Source organism: Nannospalax galili, unplaced genomic scaffold, assembly GCF_000622305.1.
Source record: "Nannospalax galili isolate Female #2095 unplaced genomic scaffold, S.galili_v1.0 scaffold221, whole genome shotgun sequence".
In the NCBI taxonomy this organism is placed as follows: Eukaryota; Metazoa; Chordata; class Mammalia; order Rodentia; family Spalacidae; genus Nannospalax; species Nannospalax galili.
The window spans coordinates 1,202,020-1,228,189 of record NW_008344592.1 but is presented as its reverse complement, the minus strand read 5'-3'; the positions used below and the strand labels follow the sequence as shown (position 1 = coordinate 1,228,189).

Sequence of the window (26,170 nt, the reverse complement as noted above, 5' to 3'; positions counted from 1 at the left end):
GATGGCACATAGAAAATCCACCTGTCCCCCAGCAGAGACACCTCTCTGAACACACCCACTTATCTTTACAAACTGTCTGAGGAAAGGCAACCTGGCATCACTGGGGACTCTGGACCGCCAGGTGCATTTCTGAACAACCACATGGGACTAGAGTTGAGTCCCGGGCCTGGATCACTCTCCCAGCTCTGGAGGAGCTAACTGCATACCCTCCCAAGGGGCAGATTTCACTTTCTCTGGGGCTGTTTAGAGGCAGGCTGACAGTTCATAAAGCATGTCTACAAATGTCTTGTTTGATCTTCACAACAACCCCTCTCAACCTTCCCCCACCCCGTTTTTTTTTTTTAACAGATGGGAAAACAGACTTAGAGTTCAATGGTATCACTCAAGGTCAAAACCCAGTCTAAGACTGCCAAACCAAGGGTGGTCACAGTACAATCAACTCCTTTCCTAACTTATCTTGAATTGTTCTCAGCAGGACCAAGTCTCAGACCCCTGTTCTCTGCTCACTCTGGGTGGCCTGCAAAGTTCTGGCCACAACCCTACAGCCCAGCTGCCTAAGAGGCCACACCCCCCTGCAAAATTTTATTACTCAAATTGGCAAGAAAGCAGCCCCCACCCTCAGCCAGGTCTAAATAAACGCCCAAGTGATATCACATCCTGCTGTGGGATCCAAAATAGCCCAGGCCTGCCCACAAGCGATCACAAAGTGCTAGGCCATGCAGGGCCAATCCGGCAGAGATGCCCAGCCCAGGGCGCCCGCATCCACACACTTAAGCAACTAAAGCAGAAGCCTCAGAGCAGGAAGCCCCCCGCCCCGAATCCCTTCTCCGCCAGACAGCCTGGCCCCGCCCTCCTTGTCCCCTTTGGCCCGGAGGCCCCACCGCCTCCTTGCCCCAGCGCCAGCCCCTGCCCCAGCGCGAACCCCATGGAGCCTCGGCCGCGGCCAGCCTGCGGGACGACTCCGCCCGGCCCGACCCGGACATCCCACCACTCACATTGCTTCAAGAGCTCCAGACACAAAGCCATGAGGGCCGGATGGGGGTCAGAGACCCAGAGACCCAGCAGAGACAGAAAAAGGGAGAGGGCGAGAGATAAGGAACAGAGAGAAGGGGCGACAGGGGGTCGGGGGCGGAGAAGCAAGGGGGGCAAGAGCCCCGGGCAGAGAAGCAGGCTCAGAGGGAGCGCGGGACACAACGATGAGACCACCGACACAGAAGCGCGGGATAGAGGCAAGGGGAGAAGGCGGGGGACCCGGGTCCAGAGAAGTGGGGCGTTCGGAGAACAAGGAGGGACAGCGACAGCAGACAAATCCAAGCAAAGGTAGAGACAGGCGCTCAAGTCAGGGAGCTGGGGAGATGCTGGGGGCTCAAAGAGTCCTTCCAAAGGACGCAGGGGTCTGGCAGATACCGGGGACCCCACAGAAGAGGGAAACCCTGAGAGAATAGGGGCACGCGGAAGACCACTCCCCAGGAATCAGGGAGGACCCCCCCCCCGGGTGATGTGCGGTAAGCTCAGGGGAGCCCTGGGGGAGTGGAGCGTGTTCGGAAGGACAGGCCCCAGATCTAGGGGCGAGTCCCGAAAAAGGGGGGTGCCCGAACCGAGGCTGCGGGAGGCGAGTGCTAGGAGTCGGGACCTGACACCCGGGAGCAAGGGAGGGGCCGAGAGCGCAAGGGCAGAGACAAAGAGACAGCAAGCCAGGGAGAGACAAAGCGGGCTGGCGGGGACGGGGCCGGGCTGGTGGCCGGACAGACGGAAGCGCGGGTGGGCGGGCGGACAGACGGTGGGGGAGGACGGGGGCAGGGCAGGGTAGGGCCGGGCGGGGGCGGCGCCCGTCTCCTCGCGGGGCCGCGGCTGCTCCGGGCGGCGCTGGGCGAGCCCCGGGCGTCCGGGCTGAGGAGGCGGCGGCGGCGGCGACGTGAGTCGTACAGACGGACGGAGTGACGGACGGATTGGCGGCAGCTGCGGCCAGCGGCGGGCACTCACCCTCCTCCCTCACGCGGCCCAGCCTGAGGCTCCGGTTTTGTACGCCCGAGGGGCGGGGCCTCCGGGTTAAAGCCCAGCGTCTGCCCCGCCCGACCCCGCCCCCCGCGTCAGCCGCGCGCGCACCGCCCCGGACTCCGGGGCCGATCCGGGGCGCGCGCAGCCGGCTAGGCACGTGGTCCAGTACGCACGCGCAAGCGCGTTCAGCGCTGCTCACGCCCAGGCCGTCCCTGAAGGGGAGTGCGCGCCCACGACGGCACGCGCATGCCCGTGCTGGGGGAGGGCGGGGGAAACGGCTCCGCCCTCCCGAACCGCCCAGCCAAACCGGTTCCAGCTGGAACGCAACACACGCTCTGTGCAGGAAGCGGGGAGGCCAGCCTGGTCCGCCAGCGACTCGCGTAGCAGAGGATCAGAGGAGCCATCGGCGGTGGCCTAGGAATCCGGCCCCGCACAGTAAGGTCCTAGCGACTCAGCGGCCTGGTGCTCGATCCTCTCCATCCTGGGCTGTGCTCACTAGGGGTCCTAGAGATGGGGTCCCAGATGACACCAGTGGTCTTGGACGAGATGCGCATTCCACCGTCCCGCGTCTTCCTATCCTTAAAATGAGCCCCAGACCACACCGATTGAGTCTAAGAGGACACTTCTCCCCGTGAATCTCCTCTCCTCTCGCAGACCTGGTCCTCTCCTTGCAGCAGGTCTGCCAGCCACAGACCCAGCTCCATCTCGCCTTGCTGGGGGAACCAGACTCAGGCAAGTCAAGCCCCTTGCCTGTTATGTGCATATATTTTCCAGAACACCGAATGCAGAGGAGTATCTTACACGGAAGGCTGTGAGGAATGCAGAAGGCAATAGTGTTTCCAGGAAACATCTGCTTTTTAATTAAGGTGTAATGATAATGAAAGTGATGGAGGGTTGGTGAGTTCCTTGGATGCCAGGCACTGTGCTAAGCACTTTCAAAGTAGTTTGCTGCATCCTACTGGCAGCTAATCATCGTGTTCCACTTTGCTATTCACTTTCTAAGTAAAGGCAAAAAGAAAAATTCATCATAGGACCTGACATCCCTACTCAGCTGGGCATGAGGTCTCTATCTCACCTCCACCTTCTCAATTCAATAGCAGACTCCTGTGTAGCCTTGGGCAAATCCCATTTCCTCTCTGGGACTCACCAGCCCCATGTGTCCCCCAGAGAGAAACTAGTCACAGACAGGATTTTCACAGTGGGGTCCTTGATTGACCCCCTGAATCCAGTTCAGGCAGAATTAATTCATGGGCAGCTTCAGTTTGTACTTCACCAAGTTTGAGACTTTGGACCTGCGGAAATTTCAGCACTCTTCTGATGGTCACACACACACACACACACACACACCCCTGGGGAATTTCAGCACTTGGCTGATGGACACATGCACACACACACACACACACACACAGTCTTTTTGAGACAGGGTTTCCCTGTGGTTCCAGCTGGCCTGGCACTCCCTATGTAGACCAGGCTGGCCTCAATCTCACAGAGCTCTCCCTGCCTCTGCCTCCCGCTAATGGTGATATTTTAAGGTCCCAGAAGACTTAATGGAGCACCTGCTGTGTACTGGGTCCTTGCCCAAGAACCCTAAGTGTCAGGCTAGCCTTCCTAGGAAGTGGAGTTGACTAGACCCTGGCCTGAGGAGGAAGCCAGGCAGGACTCAGACCCTCCTCTAATCTCCAGCCTGGGTTTCCCCTCACAGGGAGAGTGAACAAACTCCGTGGCAGATAATTGCACCCCAGCCCCAGGGGCCCAAATGGCAGTTAGAGAAGCCAGGCCTTTTCTCACATCCCTTCTCACCATGCATCCAGCTGTCCTCCCTCATTCTACATCTAACCCTTAAAGAATCTTCTTGACTAGATTTTCAGATCCCATCTAGGAGTTGCATAAACCCCACCCTCACCCTAGCATTGCTATATTACACACTTCTTGCCTGCAGCCTGAGTTGTTTCTTATGTGTAGTTCTCCATGTTACTCAGAGCCAAAGCCAGAGTTTTTCCATGGCCTGTGGTTAGGCCCAAGCTCCCCAATTCCCTCTGCCTCATCTCTCACCTGGGCTCTCTCCCTAGCTCTGTCCCAACCACACTGACCTGGGCTCCTCCTGCTACAGACCATGCACCCTTCTCCCTCAGGACCTTTGCATCACTCTCCACCCTGCCTGGAGCATGTTCCCAGCACCTCATTTCCTTGAAGCCTTTACTAAAAAAAATCCTTTTTCAATGAGTTCTACCCTATTTGCCTTGTCTATACTCCAACACCCTTCCCCCTCTTCTGCTACCAGTCCTAGGACCTCTTACACTCTGCAACTTTCCAGTGAGCTTATTTAGGTTTATAGTTTTGTATCCCCCACTTCCAATGAAATATACTGTCATGCAAGTGTTTCCTCTTTTGTGTGTGTGGGGGGGGTCCTCACTGTATAGCTCTGGTTGGCCTGGAACTTGCTATGTAGACCAGGTCGACCAGGGTGGTCTTGAACTCACAGAGATCCACTTGCCTCTGTCTCCTGAGTGCCAAGATTAAAGGTGTGCACCACCATTCCTGTGGTGCACATTTTGTTTACTGAGGTGTCATCATGCCTATAGCATAGCCTGGCCTGTGGTGGATGACCAGTACATATTTATCAACAAAAGTTCCTTTCATTGCAAAGCTCACATCACTAATTGCCTTTCACAAAGCTACTGCAATTCTGTCTCTCCTCCATGTGACTTCTATCTCTTGAGGGAGGCAGGATGCCCTGCCTTGTCTTGTCCAAAAGTTTCAGTTCTGGATTGGAGGCCTGACCATCAATCCTTGAGTTGTCTGACCACTATTTCTTTCAATTGCTTAAAAACTAGAAGAGTGGAGGCTGGAGAGATGGGTCAGTAGTTAAGAGTACTGGCTGCCCTTGCAGAGGACCTGGGTTTGATTCCCAGCACCTACATGGCTGCTAACAACCATCCATACTCCAGTTCCAGGGAATCCAGTGCCCTCTTCTGACCTTCACACGCATTGCATGACATGGGTACACTTACACACATGCAGGTAATACACATAAAATGAAAATAATAAATATTGTTTAAAAATTAGAAGAGTGGGCCCAGCATGGTGGTACATATGAGTTTGAGGTTAGCCTGGTCTATATAGCAAGTTACAGGCCAGCCAGGGCTACAGGGCTACACAGTCAAATCCTGTCTCAAAAACAAAACAAAAAACAACAGTGATCTATACACTTAGCATATAGCAGGAACTTAGTTACCCAGGAACATCCTGGGCCAACGGCTTGGTGGAAACCGAAGAGGAAGCCTGCCTCTGTCAATGCTTTCTATTGAGAGGTACCTATTTCAGCAGTAGAGAAGTTTGATTCCAGGGGCCTCCTGAATCCTGTCACTCTGACCCTATGGCCCCTCACAGGCCTCACTGTCCTTTGCCTGGACCACTAGTGCAGCCTCTGACCATCTTGCTCATGCTGCTAGATGATTCTCCTGGTCTTTGCCACGTCCTTGATTGCTTCCCTCCTAACTCCTACAGGACAGTGAAGAAAGAACTCAGGCTTTTAAGTCAGGTTGATCTAGGTGGGAAACAGCTCCTTGACCTACTTGCTGAGTGACCTTAACTGTGACAACGCCTCTAGGCTGCATCACTTTGTGAAATCCTCTCTCCCCCCGCAATATGTGTGTGTGAGCGCGCTGGGATCAGACGTGTAACTCTGGTCATAGCACACATCACTAATTGGTAGCATATTTAATTGGCTTGACTAAATCTTGGTCCTGAGCTCCAGGATCAGAAATGACACATGCATCACAGGCTATTTGCAATCTCTGCTCCTTGGGGTTCCTCTCTGCCTTTCACTCTGGGGATTGGATGGGTTGAACTGACAGGAGCCTGCAGTGTAATAACTAGAGATTAGGGTGGGCTAGGTTTGGGAGGTAAAATGACTGAGGGATTTTGCCACCCTCTCTTCCTGTATATGTGGGTGGGAGAAGAGAAGGGAATCAGAAGAAACTAGTAGAGTTCTGAGGGAATGAGAGAAGAGACAAAGAAGGAAGGGAAAAGCAACTTGTGACTTGGATGGTCACAGATGAGACTCAAGCAAAGCCTCAAAACTCAGATAGTGAATGTGAGGCCCAGGGAGGGGCAGGTACCTTCTCAGAATGACACAGAAAGCTGAAACTAGAACTCAGGGCCTCTGAGCAGAGAGCAGGGGTGTTTACTGGACTGGAAATTATCCATCTCAGCCTGGAGCTTTCAGTACAGATAGAGAATAGTCTCAAATGTGTGCACTTGTGCGTGTGTGCCTGCGTGTGCATGTGCACATGCACCCAGGTGTTCAAATGCATCGGTGTAGAGTCTAGTTAGCAGAAGCAGGGGCACCACACAGCAGCCAACCCCACTCCGGGCTGGCTGGGGCCCCTGTGTGATGTACTAGCGTCTTGTGAATTCAAAGAGAGTGGGAGAGACACAGAAAGGAGGAGGGGAGAGCCAGAAACTGAGAAGGAAGGGAGAAGGAACAGAGGGCTGAGGGAAAAACAGAAGGCAAAGATTCGGGGAGGGGGGGTGTGCTTCAGGAAGAGAAGGGAGGAAGGGAGCAGGAGGGAGGCTTGTCACTGTTCTTTCTTCCATCTCTCTCAGAGGCATAAAGAGAGGAGAGGCAGGATCAGAGGCAGACTAAAGGGTCACAGCACCCATGTCACCTAGGTGTCCTTTGGCTGCATAGGGATATGTACAAGTGGCAGCTGAGCTGCTGTTTCCTTCTTGTCTCAGCTGGAGCTGACCAGTCTGCCAGTCACCAGCCACAGCTATTTCTGGAATGTGGAATCTGGGTCAGAGAGGGGGAGGGAGGGTAGCAGTGGCAGCAATGGAGCTGGGAGGCTGCCAGCTTCTGAGTAGTGGGAGGGCAGCTCCACACCCTGCCTCAGGCACTCCTGAGCACTTAGTTCTGCCAGGCTCCCACTGCCTCAATATCCACCCCTCACCCATATCTTCCCACCTGCTTGCATCTGGTCTGCAAACTGAGACAGAGACAAAAGAGTTCTCATGCCTCTCAGCAACACAGGGACTCAAAAAGTGGGCAGGTGAGGGGCAGGACACTGATGGGGGAACCTTCTGAGCAGAGATGAACCCTGAAGGGAGACAGTGGCTGTGTGTTGGCCTATGTGTAGAAGGAGGTGACCACAGGCTGGATTGGCATGTATGGTTGTATGTTTTACACTGATTAAGGATGCCCCATATGTATGTGGGGGTGCTGTTCACAATGTAGACATAATCACATTATAGAATTATTATAACAAGTTTCTGGCAGATGGAAGTAATGAACCTTATTCTAATGGAAACTATACATCATGGTGACTTATCAGCACATGGTGAAGTGTCTAAGAAGCTGAGGCCTTCTCTTACTTAACTCAGCACAAAACTGCCACAGGGAACAGCTACAGCTCTGGCCACAGACCTGAAAATGTGGTGGCTTTGGTTTTCCTTGGAGGCAGGTGAGTTTACGTGCTGAGCATGAAGGGAACAGAGGGTAAAGAAAAGCAGGTGTGTGGTGGTCGCTGTGGAAACCTGCAGTAAAGGTTAACAGGAAAACTTGGGAGTGGGAATCTATCAAGGCACGCTTTCCTCAAAGGCATGGGTGTGGGAGCCTTGATGGAGACACACAGGTATGTACTTGTGTGCAGGGGTGTGTTGAATTAGGTGTACATATATACATGTGAAAGTATCGGTATGCATGTGTTTTCACATCTACTTGCTTTGTGTGTGCACACATGTCTATGTATGTGGGCACAAATGTGTGAGGGTATGTGTGCACATGCATATGGAGGCCAGAGGTTGATGTTGGATGTCATCCTCAATCTCCACCTTATGGAGGCTAAGCAATGAGCTGCAGGGACCCAACTCTTTGCCTCCCCAGTGCTGGAATTACAGGCTTGTGCTGCCACACCTGGATTTTCCTTCTGTGGTTTTTGGTTTTGTTTTTTTTTGAGATAGGGTCTCCCTGTAGCCCCAGCTGGCCTAGAACTCACTATGTAGATCAGGCTGGACTCAATCTCACAGAGATCTGCCTGCCTCTGCCTCCTGAGTGCTGGGATTAAAGGGGTGTGCCACCACACCCAGCTGGATTTTCTTTTTCACAACTCTGAAGAATGGATTTAGGCCCTTATGCTTGCCCTTTACCGACAGAGCCATCTTCCCAAACCTGTTTTCATACTACACACATACACGTTTAGGGGCACCAGTCTTTCTATATATGTAGGTGCATATGTGCACATGTGTCTGGGCAGGTGTGAGTTGTCACAAAATACTTTTTAAAAAATTATTATTTTGGGGTCTGGAGAGATGGCTCAGCAGTTAAGAACACTGTTCTTGCAGAAGACCTGGGTTTGAATCCCAGCACCCACATGGCAGCTAACAACTGTCCATAACTCCAGTTCCAGGGGATCCGGCAGCCTCTTCTGTCCTCCATTGGCATTGTACGACACAGGTATACTTACCTACATGCAGGCAATACATGCAATACACATAAAATAAAAATAATAAATAAAAATTTTTAAAATTATTTTTAGCCAGGCGTGGTGGTTCACGCCTTTAATCCCAGTACTCAGGAGGCAGAGGCAGGCGGATCTTTGTGAGTTCAAGGCCAGCCTGGTCTACATAGTGAGTTCCAGGACAGCTGGGGCTACAAGCAGACCCTGTCTCAAAAAGACAAAAAAAATTATTTTTATTTTTTTATGTGTATGAGTATATTGCCTGCATGTATGTGAGGGCACCCATGGCATGCAATGCCACAGAGGTCAGAAGAGAGCTTCGGATTCCCCTGGAACTGGAGTTAAGGATGGTTGGTAGCCGCCGTGTGGGTGCTGGGAATTGAACCCAGGTCCTCTGCAAGAGCAGTCAGTGCTCTTAACCACTGAGCCATCTCTCCAGCCCCCAAAATACTTTCTTGACTATATCTGTTTAGGTAAAAGCCCCCAAACAGAATAATTGGAGCCCTACACCTCTACATTTAATAACAAATGCTGGTTCGTCCATATAGAATATGCACAGTGTGTGTCTATATGTGTTTTTTTATTGCTTAACCAATGTTAATAATTATTGTTATTATTATTACTGTGGGGTTTTTGTTTTGTTTTGTTTTTGAGATAGGGTCCCCCTATAGTTCTAGCTGGTCTGGAACTCATTATGTAGACCAGCTGGCCTCAACCTCACAGAGATCTGTCTACCTCTGCCTCTCAAGTGCTGTGATTAAAGGTGAGCAGCACTACGCCTGGTATATTAATTTTTAAATTTATTTTTATTTTTTATTTTATGTGTATGAGTATTTTGCCTGTAAGTATATATAAGTGCACCCATGTGTGCAATGCCTGAGGAGGCCAGAAGAGGGCAACAGATTCCCCTGGATCTGGAGTTACAGTCAGTTGTTAGCTGCCATGTGGGTGCTGTGAACCAAACCCAGGTCCTCTGAAAGAACAGATAGTGAGTGCTCTTAACTGCTGAGCCATCTCTTCAGCCCTGTATATTATTTTTTTAATGAAGCAAAGTTGGATTTTATTTTTAAAAGATTTTAGGGGCTAGTGAGATGACTCAGCAGGTAAAGGAGCTTGCTGCACAAACCTGGTGATCTTAGTTTAATCCCTAGAACCCACATAAAAGTGGAAGGAGAGAACCAACTCCATAAAGTTGTCCTCTGACCTCCATATGTACTCCATGGCATGCATGTTTACACACACACACACACACACACACGTCATGCGTGCACACATAATAAAAACAAAAATTGAAATATTTTAATGTAGATTTAAACATCATTATGTCAAGGGAGACATGACTCAAAATGGGCTGACTTTGGTAGAGGAAGTTACATAAAATTACAGACATAGAAACCTGCAACATATTTGAGGTAGGAGAATGGATTTCCTGATCAGCTTAGGCCAAAGTAGATGTATAAAGACATCAACCACTTTAATGTTCTAAGCTCCAAAGGTTATACTCTCAGTATAGGAGATATGCCAGGAATATTCCTGTTGGAGGGTATCTGCCCAATGAGTTGCTCAGAATGACTTCAGAATTGCCATGGTTCAGTAAGTCTGAATCCCTCTGATTTTTGAGGCATGTGAGTGGCAGTTATCCTGTCCTTATTTTGTCAAGTATGCTAGGGGCAGGAGGTGTTGGGCTACAGGGAAGGTGACTTGGGTTTTTAGATCATAGGTTGGTTGATCAAGAGGGGCTACAATCAGACCTGACACAGATCATGGGATCCTGATGCTATGATTAGATGAAACATTGGGGCATTTTGGGTAGGGATAAGTGTTTTCTATGTGGGAGAGGAATGAATGAATGAGTAGAATACAGCATAATGGATGCTTGCCCCTGAGACTTCACCTTGCTCTGTATCTACACCTCCTTTGCTATATGAAAAAAATCTCCTATAAAAGGCAAGAAGGTCCTCACCTTTGATTTTGAGTTCTATCCCATAACTTGCTTTAGTCAACGGGATGTTAGCAGATACCTGTCTATGCTGGACCTTGAATGTGCTTGTGTTGTTAGTTGGCCTTGCTTGCTTACCTTCTGCCCTCCCCATGAGAAGAACTCACCCTAGCTAGACTACTGATCCCAGGAGGACCTTTGATCCCAGGAGAATGAAAGACTGACAAACTTGAGGGCAGGAAGTAATATTCATTGTTGTATTATGTTTCTTATGCAGTGTGATGGAAGCAAGAGCTGAACCATCCCAGTTCCGGGATGTGCAGCTATTATGCTTCTTCAGGCACTAGTAATGGGGGTTGGAAGAAACTGGTGAGTAAGGGTTTATTTGCAGTAAATTTCTGTGGATGCTGTGTGTCCTTTCAAACCCATTCTTTAAGAACTTCTCAGGGTGTGGGGAATGTGGTCTGTACAGGAGGCCCCCATGGGACTATAGCAGAGCACTGAGACAGCCTGCCATTTGGAGGTTGTAGCATAGCTGCTTCAGCTCCAGCTTGGAGACCTCTAAAGTAGAGAAGCTGGTGGCCTACTTGATAGCAGGTCAAGAAAGAAGGCTGTACCAGAGCAGTTCATATTCAAATCCACATGCAATGGTGCTTCTTTTCAAATAGGTTAAATGGTTACCAGGAGAGAAAATAGAGATGGAGTTGTCTTCCGACAGCTCTGCCCCAGATGTCTGGCCAGCAGGACAGAAAGCAGATTGCCTAGCAGAGGCTGGGTGGAGATGAACTACCAGATGGAGAAGGTGAGGGGGCATAAGCAGCAGTGCCAGGAAAGAAGACATCAGGAAAACCCTTCAGGATAGGACAGAAAGCCAGCCTATGGCATCAGTGGTTCAGAGAGTCCCAACACCAGTAGAACCAGAAACAGCAATGACGAACAAAGCTCAGAGAAGACACGGACTACCACATACATCTAGCTCCCCACTGGTTTCCTGGCCATGGCAGGCCCCTAGCTGCAGGTGCACAAGATTTGGGGCAGATGAGTCTGAAGTTTTGAATTAGACTAGACTGGACTCTTAATATCTAAAATGAGATTGTGCTTTCAGTTCTAAATGTGGCTGGAGAAGCTTAGGGATCTGCCCTCAGATATACTCTGGGGGTGGGGGTGGGGCAGGAAGATTGGGGAGGGTGTGGAAGGCAGCTGTGGGACTCCTGTTTCTGCTCTGGCCCCCACAAAGACTAGCTCATTTAATCAATGTCAGTTACCTGTTTGTAGAACATCTGTGGAACTCAGGTTCATTCAGTGACATCAAACACCAGCTGAGCACTTGAAGCAGCTGTCTCTTCTTACAACAGTCCAACCCCTACTGTCCTTGGTTGTCAGAATTCAGAGTCAAGGTTGAGAAGCAGTCATAACCACTACTACTTGTGGGCCCACTACTACTATTTAGGGTCTGTGTGTGGTAAGAATGTGGCAGGTGAGCTTTCAACATAGTCTTCAGCTCCCCCAGGCTAACTGGGGTCTAGTTTAGAGATGGGGAAACTGAGGTTCAGGAAAGAGAACTAGCTAGCTAAAGCAAGATCAAGGTTGACTTGACTAAACCAGAATTTGTACAGTTTTTTCTTGGTCTTGACTTCTGTTTTTGCATGGCTTGCTTACCCAATGCACTCCTTCCTCTGCGCATGCAGAGGCCATCTTTGGAGGAGTCAGAACGTGCATCAGGAAGGCCAGGCCATTCCTGATGGTGAGTATGAGAGAAACCAACAAACTCAGCCCTTTGGGAAGGCTGGGAGCAGACTGCACCCCTTCATTACTGCTCTTCTTGCCTTCCTTGAAGGTTTCTGCTCTCCCTACAGGTTTGCCTACACTGCCTACCCCAAGTGGTACTTCCCTTTTAGTAAGCTCCACCTGCCATCCCGATGCTACTGTAAGACGAAAAGTAGCCAAGGATCCCTGGGTGCAAGCCCTCTCCATCATCTGCTCATGGGATAGTCTGTTTCTGTCACCCCCTTTTAGGCTCCAGTTTGCCAGTTAGTGGGATGTTTGACCCCAAGGCCACTTGCTCTCTATCATCCTTCTGGTGGTGATCAGCACCCTATGAATTCCTCCCCAGCATTTCCCCAGGCTGGTCCACCCAGCAGAGTTCCTGGGATCTCTTTGCAGATGACACAAAGCAAAACAAAACATCAAACGTCCTTCATTATGGTACTCACTTGGAAGCGTGCGACTGTTGCTGAGACTGCCAGTGCTGGGCGGTGGGGAGAGGGACTGCAGGGAGACACTGTCCTCCTCCTGCGAGCAGCCTGCCTGGATGGCTCGCAGGTAGCTGTGGCTTCGTGAGCGGAAGTAGCTGGGCAGTGGTAAATCAAGAGCTTCTGCTGCTGTGGACTCAGCTTCGCTGCAGGCCGACTCACAGGCTGCCTCGTACTGGTCGCTCAGATCTGCCTCTCGGACCTGTCCCAACAGAAGCAGGCATCAGAAGCAGGCATCTTTGCTGGTCCAGGGGAAAGGGGTACTGCTCAGCTTCAGGGCTTTGTCTAGCTGACTCTTAGCCCACTTCTCCACCCAACTCACTCGGCACAGATGGGCAGATGCAGCCCTTAAGAAGCAAACAGCCGGGGCTGGAGAGATGGCTTAGTGGTTAAGAGCACTGACTGCTCTTGCAGAGGACCCAGGTTTGATTCCCAGCACCCACATGGTGGCTACGAACCATCCTTAACTCCAGTTTCAGGGGAATCCAAAGCCTTCTTCTGACCTCCGTGGGTACTGCACGACACAGTGCACTCACATGCAGGTAATACACTCATACACATAAAATAAAAATAAATAAAATATTTTTAAAAAAGAAGTGAACAGCCTCTCTCACCTCTGGAGGCCTGCCTCTATTTTCCCATCTCTACAGTGAGAAGAGAGGAGAAATACTGCAGGGTGTTGGCAAGATTCAATCTTCTTGTCCACACTAATCAATTTAAAGATTTTAACAACACATCTGAATTTAGCATGAAAGAAGTCTGTGGTGCCTGCCCTGAGTATTGGAATGGGAGTTTCAGTAGGTGTGCTGGATATTTAGCATTTCAGTAGGTATGCTGGACCACTGTATGGTCCAATGCCTTAATTTCATAACAAAGCAAAACAAAACAAAAACCCCTAAGAGCCAGTGAGGGGGAGACATTTGTCAGGGGTACCCACTGAGGAAGGAGCAGAACCAGCACTCCAAACATAAATTTAAGGAGAAGTAATCAAGCCTTGGTTTCAGACTGGATGCTAGAGGATGGGGAAAGGGTCTGGAGTGGAGGCAGAAGCTAGAGATGAAGCTGATGTAATAGCCTGGTAAGAGAAGATGGGTTAGAACGAGGGGAGTGGCAGTGAGGATTAGGGCAATATAGAGAACAGTGCTGGGTAGATTTGCCATCTTACATCTGGTTCAACTTCATTTACATGGTTCCTAAGTGTCCCTCCAGAGATGACCACCTAGGATCCTGCAAATCAGAAGGTGGAGGTGTGACATGGAGGGGCCTTGTCACACATAAACTCTCTGAGGGTTCTGGAAGAGCTTTCTGACTCACATCTTAGGCTATGTTGGTAGCATGTAGATCACACAGCATAAGCTGAAGAATCAGCTGGCCACAGATAGACACTAGGTAGAGGTCTGAGGGCAGGCCAGAGCTAGAGAAGGAGAGGGTACAGGCAGACTGATCACCATGTGGAAGAAAGATGGGTCTGGACCAGCTCCAACCCAGCTGTGTAACCTCAGTAGCCCTGTGCTTTCTGAGCCTGCCTTTTCTTGTTTGTGTGAAATAGAACGGCCAGGGCAATTGTTTGTCTAACCATCAGGTCAAATGACTTGATGTGTCCTCACTCAATTGGGAAGGTCTGAATCTGTGCTGTCTAATACGGTATCCACAAGCCACATGTGGCTGCGCTATTTAGGTTTAAACAAATTAGAATTAAATAAAGTTAGGTGGTCATACTGTCCACATTTCACTGGCTCAGAAGCCACATGTGACTAGTGACAAGAAGTTACCTTGGACAAACATGGACGGCAGAACATTTGCCATCATTGCAGAAAGTTCTATTGGACAGGTCTGATAAGTTGAAATTAGGCCACATGGTATGCCCAAAATCACTCGGAGAGGATATTAAAGCAATCAGTGTATATCCTCCAGGATTGCAAACTGAGGTCTTGCTTTGGGGGCACAGCACAATAGAACAGCTCTGGAGACAGTCCACCAGAGCTTCCATTGTGGGTCCATCATTCCTTGCAATATGAATATGGGCAAGTCTGACTGACTCTGGCCTTAGTTTTCCATCTATAAAACAGGGCTAATTACAGCCTCAATTCCAAAGTGCTGTCAAGACTAAGAGAACTGAGTACTGTTACTCGTGCCTGTCACCTCAGCATTTGGGATGTAGAAACAAGAGTATCAGAATTTTAAGGTAGCCTGCACTACAGAGGGAGCTTAAGCCTAGCCGGGATATGTGAGACCCTATCTCAACTATAACCAGGAATACATGAGACAACTCATTGAATGCTCAGAAGAGAATCCAGGAAAGAGCCCCTGGTCACCTGCACCTCATAATGCAGGCAGGTGGAACAAGCAAATGTTTGTAATCAGTTGAGGCACTCCCAAGGTAGCAGGGAAGTGTGCTACACAAGTCTCCCTGAGGTATTACTGTGGGGGGCTGCCCTGGGGCTCTGCACGTTAACATCAGATGCTTAGCACATACCTGTGGAAGTGGATCACCTGGCCTACAGGAGACTCCTTGCTGAGGAACATATCATCCCTGTAACATGGGGGGAGCTGACACATAAGGCATCATGGCTGGAATCAGGAGGTAGCCAGTTCTAGCTTTGCTGATTTGTGATGTATGCCCTGGGACAGTCCCTTGCCCACTCTTGATGACAGGGGTTGAGTTCTGAGTACCTTCTGTCTCCCACTTTGTGGTCCTGGGGATGGGAGAGAAGGGGCCACCTCCAGGGGCAGGATGAGTGTTCATGAGACGTGTACTTCTCAGTCAGACAGAGCCACACTTGGCACTGCCTCTGCCAACTTTTGTGAAGTTTAAAGTCTCTACATTCACTTCAACACTCCCACATCCTTAAAGGTCGTGCTGGGGCTCTAGGAAGGAGAAAAGTCAGGGGATCTGGGGGGCTGGGACCTGGCAGCAGATACCATCAGCCCTCAACCTATCCTAACAAAAGTCTTCCTGGCCTTACCCAGGTTTGGGGATGTGAGGAGAGGCAGAGGGAGGTCGTCAGGGAGATGGTGTAGTACCAAACAGCTGACACTTCCAACCTGACCCATTCAGAGGTATCTGAACCAACCAGTCTCCCCTGACCCCACCCAGGCTTCAGAGGGAAGGAGGCAGAAGACTTTAGGGAAAAAGCTCCATTGTCCTGCAGTGACTTTTTGCTCCATTTATAGAAACTAGCTCATGCACTCCCAGTTTTAAGAAACTGAAGCACAACAAAGAGATGGGGTAGGGAGCGCAGAGACAGGACACCAAAGTGCACCTAAACTCCATCCTCACTAGAGGTGACTGTCATGGTGGTGGCTCTGCTTGGACTTGCCCGGGTTGGGTGCCAGGACTACTCAGCTGCAAGACCCAGCCCTGCACTCTGGTTTGTGATGCATGAGAATGTCAAACATACTGACCTGTTGATCATGGCCGAACAACTGGGGGATCAAGGAGGCCTGTCCAAAAACCTGCAGGAGAGAGTTGTGTGGGTTACAGGAAGGCCAGACCTGGGCTGGGCTTCTCAGGTCTCCTCCTCACCTTGGCCAGACCCTGCTGCTAAGATATCTTGCTTAACTTCCTTGGGGATGGGAAGCTTACTCCTGGGACTGAGTATTTTACTGAAGATGCATAATCTGCCATTTTTCCTGAGACCACCTCTCACCTGGGCAGGCCGCCTACCCAGAAATACAGATCATGGATAGTACCCAGTCTTCTTTTCCCCAGGTCCAGAAGTGACACTGGGACCACCTATGGAGCTTAGGTGATTCAACCTTTTAGGTGATTAAGGTTTTGGGGATGGGGACAGAGGATTCTGGACTAGGAGAGATGAGGCTGGGCAAGGAGTGATGAGTGAGATTGGGGGGCGGGCAGTCTGCCCAATCCCACAAGTCTGGGCCAGGCAGGGATAGAGATGGGGTGTGTGAGAGACAGAAAGAACCATGGAGGAGGAGACACACCTAGAGAATATGTGGACAAGGGGAGAAAAGGCCGAGAGAGAAACATGGAGGGCAGACTCAGGAGACTGAGAGGAGAGAGCAAATGAAATGGGTGAGGCAGGGCAGGCAGGGCATGCCCACTCAGCAGATAGCTGCTGAACATCTGCCTGACTGGATGCCAGGCCAGGTGCTGGCACTATAGGGAATAAGACAACAGGATCCCTGCCTGTAGGAAGACCCCAGCCTCAAGAGGCAGAATGACCCATTGATCAGCAAACTAATATAATTCCAAATAGTAACAGGTTAAGCAGGGTCCAGGAATAGTATGAGGGACTACTGTAGGCAGGGTGACCAGGGAAGGCCTCTCTGAGGAGGGGACATTTGAGTCAAGCCTGAGATACGAGGAGGCAGCTGGACCCAGCACTCTGGGCCGAGAGCAACAATGGACTGAGCCCTCGACCTTCCAGCCATCCTTACCTGGCTGATGCAGCTCGTGTCATTGAGGCTGTCACTGATGGGGTTGTAGTCCTCTTCCCAGCTGGGACACTTGGAAGGCAGCAGCATGTCCACTGAATCCAGACGGTCCAGACTCCTGGGAGGGGGTGGGGAGCAGACAGGGCTCAGCCCATCCATTGTTCAGCCTGGCAAACTGAGGCCCAGAGGGGAGAAGACTGTCTAGGATCATCAGAGGGGTAAAAATAGCAGAGGAGAAAAAAAATGGAAGCCACTGCCAATCCGGGCAGGGGAAATGGGGAGTCCAGCCAGGGAGAGCTCCCAGCTTTGCCCTCACCTGTCATGCCAACTATAGCCTCAAGGTGGCAGCAAGTGCTTGCATTTGACTGAAACTCAAGGCCTCTCAGCCCAGTCTAATCCTATAAGGCTCACCCTTCTTTCCTAAAAAATCTGGGGGCTATTCCAGAGACTGGAAAGAGGTAGGTTAGAGCCCACAGCCTCAGCCTTTACCTAGAGCTGCCCAAAGGGCTTCAGTTCTCACTGTGATGTCCAGGTACGGCTATGCCACTTACCCTGTAGCCCCAACTTGTCAATCTTTCCTACACCTACCTAACCCTGGGCACCTCCCCATCTTTATTCTGGAAATAAACACATAAGCATTGAACAGTTCAGATTACTGACATGGGGCATGGATTAGACTCCAGCTTCCTGACTGGGTAAGCCTGGTGAGTTGCTACCCCTTGCTTCTATCTTACAGCCCTTACTAATGGAATGGGGCTGATGCTCTGCCGGCATGGAGCTTGAGTAGGGATTTTAGGATGCAGATCACCACATCAGGGCAGGCATGTGGCCAGAAAGATCAGAGCCAACAGACAGCAACCGTTTCTATGACAGATCCCTCTCACCCAAGGCCTGGACTCTGATTCTGCCCACCTTGCCCACCCTAAATAAAGCTCACTGATCATTTATAGAACTACAGGTTCTCAGGACTAAAAGAGGTCATAGAAGCCAGCCCAGTCCAGCTCAGCCCCTCACTTAAAGATAGGGAAGCTGGCCAGGCGTGGTGGTACATGCCTTTAATCCCAGCACTCGGGAGGCAGAGGCAGGCAGATCTCTGTGAGTTTGAGTCCAGCCTGGTCTCCATAGCGAATCCAGGCCAGCTAGGGCTACACGGAGACCCTGTCTCAAAAAGACCAAAAAAAAAAAAGATAGGGAAGCTGAGGCTCAGAGAGGGACAGCTGGGGCTGACTGATGGTGCTCTGATTTCCACCTGGAGGCCACAGCTGGCCTTCTATACCAGCTCACCAGTTGGTGGCTGCTCCAGCCACAGTATCACTGCTGCTTCCTGGCCTGCTCCCCTCCCCCCTCTGTCCCAGCCTTCCTAGGCTACCTCCTCTGGGAAGCCTGGGTTCAGACACCAGGTGTGGAAGAGCTGAATAATCTTATTTTCTCTGATCCTCCAGAGTCCTAAAGCAACAGGATGGAACTTCCTGGGTTGGAAGACAGCTGAAGAACGCTGGCTGACTCTGTGACTTCTGGGTTTACACCCCCTCCCAGTCTTGGAGCCTGCTATAGGGGTCAGTTGCAGGGGCAAGGACAGGTGACAATGGCCCTCCCCCAGGAAAGGCTGGTACACAGGATTGGCTCACTGAGAGTGCGGTACTCAGCTGAAGAAGGGATCCCCTGGGGCAGATCCCCTGAGGGACTGAACTTATCTGGGCACATTATGCCAGTCGCAGAGTTTATATGGACCAGTCACCAAATTCTCATTATGTGTGGGGCTCACCAAAAGATGAGAACCACCTGTGGCTAGATCATAACTGTGGGACTCATGATGGATCATGGTGGGGTTCTTTAGTGACAAGCTGTGAGCATGCAGGGCCAGCCTAAGCCTGAAGAAGCCCTTACAGGACCCCAGGAAGCCACCTGGACCTGAGGCTGAGAGACAAAGATCCATTTGCAGAGCTGGACTCTCCTCCCAGGGTAGCCAAAAGAAAAGGCCAGGTACCCAAAGGACCTACTGTACGTGTGGGAAGCTCACCTGTGGGCGAAGGCTGGTCTATGGAGATCAGCTTGCAAGTGCTTCCTTAGGGAAAGATTGCTGGACCAGGACTCCCATTAAGTTAAAGTTCAGGGATAGGATTTGTGAGTGGATAGGGCTCGCCTATGGACTCCCAAGGGGCGTGGCACAAATGAAAGGGCGGGGCTTCCATCAAGGTGGTGGGTCTCAGGGTCGGGGCTGCAGTTCACCTGCGGGGGTTGCTCTGCTCTCCTAGAGACTGCTGGGTGGCCCTCAGGTAGCTCTGTCGCCGCGCTGCGGTCTTGGGTGAGGGCTTGGGGCTGCCACCGCCAGAGTCATCACTGTCCTCGTCGCCCATGGCCTTGATGTAGCTGCCACTGCGCATGCGCCGGCACGGGATGGGGCCCTCCGCTGTGGTGTCCACTTCTCGAGGGGACAGCAGCGCGGTGCTCCACTCTCCACCGCCGCCGGGCACCTGGGAATATCCAGGGACAGCACTCAGATGGGATGTTGTAGGGGTCTGCCTCAACACCTGGAAAATGGATCTTTCTGGAGCCGTTTCTACTTTGGTGAGTTGGACCTTCCATGCTGGCTTTCCTGTCATTGAGACCACCTAGCATCAGGCAAGGCCGGGCTGGGAAGACTACCTGGGTCCAGAACTGGCTCTGCCAGTTTCAATGCCTGGCCTTAAACAAGTCCACTTCCTCTCCAGTCTCAGATTTCTCTAAGGATCACAAGCTGGGAAAACTATTCCCGGTCCTGTAATCACAGTGACCTCTGCAGTTATGTTTATTGGGCACCCCATGTCCCATCAATTTACTTGAGCCTTTTCTGGTGATGGCATCTAAGTCCACAGTGAAAACACCAGGCCTGAGGGATGGAAGCCCGGCAGAGAAAGACTGCAGACTTGGAACTGGAGCCTGACCCTAGGATGGGGTCTGAGGTCCCTAGATGGAGATCAGAGGCTACTAGCATATCAGCATGAGTGTAAAATCCCAGTCAATCGATATTCCTTGTTCTAGATGGGGAAACTGAGGTAGAGATAGCAGGGGTGTTTGCTTGGATGAATCAGCTAAATGGCAACTCAGGAAAAAGGTCTCAGTTTTCCCTAAGTAAGCCTTAGGGACACCATCTATGGAACAGGGCTGTGATAAGGGCAAGTGCAGTCACAGCAGGAGGGCATCCCTGGTCACTCTGGTCCTAAGTGGTTTTGAGGGGACCTCCACTGCCCTTCCATTGACTTCAATGTCAAGTGCTTTAGGGGCAGGGTATGCAGACTCATATAGTTGGGTACATGGTCACTTTAGGAGGAATAGCCACATCTTGGCATTTATGTGCTTCGGAACCTGGACTTTGTCTTATATATACAACTTAACACACTTGGAGCGGAGCAGGCACCTGCCCTCCATGCTCCATGCAAGTACTCCCAGCATCCCATGAATGCCTCCTCAAGAATGCACATCAATGGCCATCTCATCATACGCACCCCCCACATGTACACAGAGCAAAGTCACGTGATACACCCCTACTCACACTCAGACCAGTAGCTACTGCACTTGGATGCATATCTTGTCATATACCTGCTGCCACATGTGCAGAATGGCTGTACGCCTCACTGAGGATGCCAGTCATAGGTTTCAGTGCAATGCATACTCCTCGATCAGCATACCTGCATGGGTACCACACCCTTCTTGTGCCCTTGACACCAGTGGATACCTCCTGATGAGGAACCCCCTTCCTAGAGGCTACTCCAGCCTTCCCACAACCCCCAGCTGACTGCCCAGCCATCTAGTCACTAGGACATGTGAATTCTACCTCACTCATCACCAGCTGTTCCATTCCCCCCCACCCATACTATCCCCAGGGAAAGGGAACTTGGGCATCCCTGCTTAGAACCTGTGACCAGCCCACCTGCTTACCCCCTGTCACCAAATATGCAGCACAAGCCCCAGAGTCAAGAGTTCTCTCCTGGTGTTGTGGGGGTATTTTACACATCAGACCAAACCACACCAAGGTGAGAGGGTGGTCAAACATCTTCCCTAAGTGTCTAAACTACGGGAACAGACTGAGAGCCACAAAGGCCCTAAACATATCAAAAAGGCTGCCTAGATTCCAATTTCCTGCTATTGTAAAAATACTCTTTCCCATCTTCTCCCTGCCTCTGGAACTTTATAGAGAAAGACAAGAACTCGGACCTTGTCACACCTTGAAGTTCATTTTGTTCATAATGCATCTGATGTGGCTTCTTCATGGCAGCCAGGCCTCTGCTCGCACACCCTTGGGACACGGTGCTCACTACTTCCAGGAGCAGCCCCTTCCACCTGCAATCTGCTCCTGTCACTTTTACCTACTGGGCTCTGTCCATAAACCCTGCCTTCCAGTTCACAGCAGCTAGCCCTGTTCTGCAGAAACCACCTTCCCACTGTGCCACAGCACACAATGTGGCCAAGCCTTCTGCCCTCTCAAGCTGTGTGGCCTTGGTTCCTAAGTGCCTCCATACACATCTGCATGAGAAAGGAGAAGGTCTCCCCGCTACCGCCTCAGCATGGTAGGCCTCTGGACTGGCAGCCCTGGGCTGTTCCTCACCCACACTAAGCCACCCCCATATCTCCCTGTCTGTTCTTTTGTCTTCTCTCTCAGCATCCTGGTCTTTGGGACTGTTGCTTACTTATTTTTAGCTCTGTTGATTTCCTTACCCATTTGTCCAACTACGCTTCCCTCATTTTCTGGGCCCTTCCTCTCTGTCAGACCCTGTCCTGGGCCTTGAGGGGGGCACATGACTGCATCAGATGTGGTCTCTGTCCTCAAAGAGGATCCAGTCTCATGGGGGTGGCAGGTAGGAGACTGGTCATTAGAATGCCACGTTTGTCCTGTGAAGAGCCAGTAGCGGCTCAGATTCCAGATCTGTAGTCTAGAGGGCAGGGACATATTTCAGTCTCTTCAGGACTAGATTATGAAAGGCCTAATCAATACCCTACTAAGAGCATGAGGAGTACAGGGGATCCCCTTATTAGGAGACCCCCAACAGCCCCCATTCCAGGGAGGCTTGGCATGAAGCAACCTCACCACTGAATCTGGAACTCCAAACCACCGTCACCCTGCCCCACGCCAATCCTACCTGCTGTGGCAGACACTTACCTGTAGATAATGGTAGGCCAGACCCTGGTGACAAGACTTGGACTTCAGCAGGCTCTTATCCAAGGTGGCTGAGGTCTTCTGGCAGACCTCATGGGCATGGCTGAGGGTCAGAGTGGACCAGGAGCCACGTTTGACATAGTTGGTATCGGTGCCCACCCCAAGGCTGGGACAAGTGGCAGGGGGAGCTGGCGGGGGTGGTGGGGCAGTCAGCTCGGTGGTGGTGTTCTTGGTGGCTTTGAGCATGTGCCCGCTGATGGTGTTGTAGGCATGCATGAAGTAGCGGGGCTGGCTGCGTTCTGGCTGGCGGCCTAGTGTCATCAACCCTGAGGCAGGGCCACTGCGGAAGGCACCACTCTCACCGTCCAAGTTGTCATCAGAACTCCACCAGCCTGAGATGTTGGAGCGGCTCCGCCTTTTCGGCTCCCCAGCCTTGGCCCGCTCCTTGCTTTTGGCCCTCCGGCCCTTGCCGTCCTCCAGGCCACCTTTCTTGCCCCCATTGCCACCAACCTTGCCTGTGGTGCCCTCCAGTGAGGGTGCCTTGGTGAAGAAGAGCCGCTGAACAGAGTGGACCAGGTGGCGGATGCGGCCTGGGCTTTCACCTCGGGCCTTGGCCTCACCCCGTGGGAACTGGAGGGTGCTGAAGCCATCACGATGGATGGGCAACTGCTTTTCAAACTGGTCCAGGAGGTTGGCAGGAAGCCGGTTGATCTTGGTGGCTTGGGCATGGCTAGGGAATGGGCTCTCCTCAGGCACCTCAAAATGAGAGTTGTAGTGGATACGGGGAAAGGTACTGCTTGGTGGGGGCAGCTGGTTGTTTAGTGGGAAGAGCCCATCCCCGGGCAGCGTGTTCTGCCCAGGGAAGCGGGCTTCCCGGGCAAAGGCCTCTGTGGGCGACAGCAGGTAGGGGTTGCGGTCAGGCCCTGCAAACAGGGGCTCATGTGGTGGATCCAGGCTGTCGGAGAGGTGGCGGGGGCGGCTGTCACCGAGGCCTTTCATGATCCTGGCCCGTGGGGCAGGGGCCGTTGCCCTAATGGGGCGCCCAGGTCACCTGTCCCGGGCAGCAGTTGTCCTGGGGAAAAAAGATAGAGAAGTCAGCTGGTTAGCAGTACTGGATGAGACAGGGAGCAGGATGGGTCAGACCTGAGGTTGGAGGATGGCTTAAGGCAGGGAGTCTGCCCTTGTCACCATGAGGCCAAGGACAAGAACAGACATTGAGGCCCATGCCCTCTGCTGGCTGTCCTTGAGGTGGCTGCTGCTGTAGCACATGTGTCAGCACTGGGTAAGTCCTCAGCCACAGAGTCTACCTCACCAGGGACAGCAGAGCAGTGCTTGAGTCTCCACGGTGTCTGAGCACATGGTAAAAGTTACGAGCAGTCAAGTGTTAAGCCAAACACACGCTCTTCTCCCAGCTGGACAGACAGGTGTTCAAGGAAAGCTGGAAAACCAAGTTTGGACTCCAGAGTTCTTGGTCTCCTCCCATTTCCACAGTAGAGTGTGGGCAGTGAGCTCATCTCCATACTCTTTCCATTTCAGACTCCATCTCAACATGAAGTTACACACACTCACAGCGAAAGCTCTGTCTACACCCCACAACAGCCGACTAGGATGGTCTCTAGGGAGTATACCACCATGCTGGAAGCAGATATGGGACATCTATACAGGGAATCTCAGAGTTCTCAGTATCCAGGGTCCTCAGTATCCTCAGGGTTCCTGGTGGGCATGTCCTTTGTCCTCTGGATCATACCTTGTCTTAGGCTCTTTCAAGAGCCAGAGAGGCCTCCAAAGAGCAGGGCTAGGTAGGATGCATTTTACCTATGGCCAGATAGATTTTAGCAGAGAGATCCTCATGTCCTTGTAAACCCAAATGTCTAATGACCATGACCTCTGGGCTGGGTACTGGGGCTACTGACATCAGAGAGGCTGATAAACCCACAAACCCATCATTGCCTACTGGGATGAAGCAGTGAGGGCTTGGGACAGAGAGGCCCAGGCTTGGGACAGATGGTCCAGTATTGGGATCAGGGGGACAGGGCATGGTCTCCCAAGGGAGTGGACTTTGGGTGGAGCCACTGTGACTCACTTTCCCCATCTGTAAAATGGAGTCAATTGGACTAGCTGATCCCCAGGGCCTTCCAACCAGGACCATCCTGGAAACACCAGTCCCAAACTTAGCCACACCCCTTTCTATTCTGAGCCTCTTCTTGGCCAAATGGTGGAGATCAGCCATGTTTCTGGGCTCTGGGCCCCACCACTCCTGCTCAGAGGAGCCCGAAGGCTTGATGTGGCCTGTGCCTGGAGTGCAGGGGAACCCCGGGTTAGTCCAGTTACCAAGTATGGTGGGCTTCTAAACACACCCAAGTCCTTGTCTGAAGGCACTTTGCAAATGTGTTGAGGTTAAGGATCTGAGATAGGGAGATGTTCACCGGTCATCTAGTGGGGCAGAACCCAATCCTGGGGGTCCTTGTTGGAGGGACCCATGAGAGTAGGTAAGAGATGTGACCAGATGAAACAGTGGCCACTGAATGCTGAGTCGTGAGGCAGGTACTACTGGAAGCCACTAAAAACTGCAAGAGGCAGAAGAGGGATTCTCCCCTCAAACCTCCAGAATGTTCTATGACCTATTGTAGACTTCCTACCTCCAGAATGGCATGTGGTCCCAGCCACATGGCCTCCTGTGAGACACAGTGTTAGCCTGGAGAACTGATGCCACAGGGCCACACAGAGCTAAGCCTAGAACTCAAGCCTTTTGATTACATGGTTGGTCTGCAAAGGAAGACACAGTGTTCGGGCTGTCCTCCAGCCAAGGGGTATAGGGTGAGAGCATGAGGAGATAGATGCCTTAGCCGAGTAGATGTCCAGAAGGTCCTGCAATCTAGTTTCTATAGCCTCACCGCCACTTCTGGCTTCCTGCCTACTCGCCAAACGAGTTCCCCTGTTGAATTTTCTTCACAGTTCTCACACTCTTAGAAACTCTCACACGCGACCTTCTTCTGTACTGGTAAACTGTCATTGAACAATCAGTTCCAGAGGTTATGACTGTGTCTTGGGAGGCATAGTCACCATTACCCTCTGCCAAAGCTGGCTCGAGGGCATTCCCTGGCTCCTAACCCCCTTCCCTATTTTTTTAAGATATAAAAATATGTATATGTGTATATGTCTGTGTGGGGGTATGCACAGATGAGTGCAAGCACCTGGCAGAGGCCAGAAGAGTGTCAGATTCCCTTGGAGCTGGTGTTATAGGTGGTTGTGAGTTGCTTGACATAAATTTGGGAATTGAATTCAGGTCCTCTTAAGAGCAGTATGTATTCTTAACCACTGAACCATTTCTCCAGGGCTCTTTCCCTAATTTTAATTGTTTGAGATAGGGTCTCATGTAGCCCAGTCTGGCCCCAATCCTAATATGTAGCAGAGGCTAGCTTTGACCTCTTGATCTTCCTGCCTTCACTTCTCAAGTATTGGGATTACATGGTGTACCACCACACTACACCCTTTTCACATTTTAAGGTCAACTTTCTTCATCTTTCTCTCTTTTGAAAAACTGGGGATAAAATCAAATAACATTTTGTGTACAATTGAGTGACACAATTGAGTGACTGGATAGCCACCACCTCTGTCTAGTTTTAAAAGTTTTCATAATCCCAGACAATAACTCTGTATCCAATCAGCAGTTATGCCCTATCCTTTGTTTGTCCTGGCCACCAATATGCCTTTGGTCTCTATGAATCTATCCACTTCCCATAGGGTTTCTTTTGTTTATTTAAACAATTAAAATTCTTTTCTTTTGAGGCAGGAGTAGTTCAGGCTGGACTTGAACTCAACATGTGAAGGATGACCTTGAATTGATTCTCATGCCTCTACCTTCCATGGTCTGGGAATCACAGGCATACACCACTACGCCAATTGTTAGTCAGTGATTGGGATTGAATCTAGGATTTTGTGCATGTTAGGCAAGCACTCTAGGAACTGAATGAGATCTGCAAACTAACAC

General features: G+C 51.2%; 1 protein-coding gene across 5 annotated transcripts in view; it reads right to left on the bottom strand.

Moving 5' to 3' along the window:
• Window positions 1-26,170, bottom strand: part of Dlgap4 (DLG associated protein 4) — a 197,692-nt gene that overhangs the window by 48,737 nt on the left and 122,785 nt on the right. For 4 of the 5 annotated variants that reach the window (XM_017800033.2, XM_008840787.3, XM_017800031.2 and 1 more), the window contains exons 3-7: window positions 22,183-23,251; window positions 19,275-19,519; window positions 17,049-17,163; window positions 16,053-16,103; window positions 12,609-12,849 (exon numbers count right to left, since the gene is read on the bottom strand). In XM_017800033.2, coding sequence (XP_017655522.1) covers window positions 12,609-12,849; window positions 16,053-16,103; window positions 17,049-17,163; window positions 19,275-19,519; window positions 22,183-23,178 — 1,648 coding nt within the window. In that variant the 5' untranslated portion in view covers window positions 23,179-23,251. Of the gene's footprint in view, window positions 1-995; window positions 1,975-12,608; window positions 12,850-16,052; window positions 16,104-17,048; window positions 17,164-19,274; window positions 19,520-22,182; window positions 23,252-26,170 lie in introns of those variants that run through there. The other variant, XM_008840788.3, reaches the window with a different exon arrangement.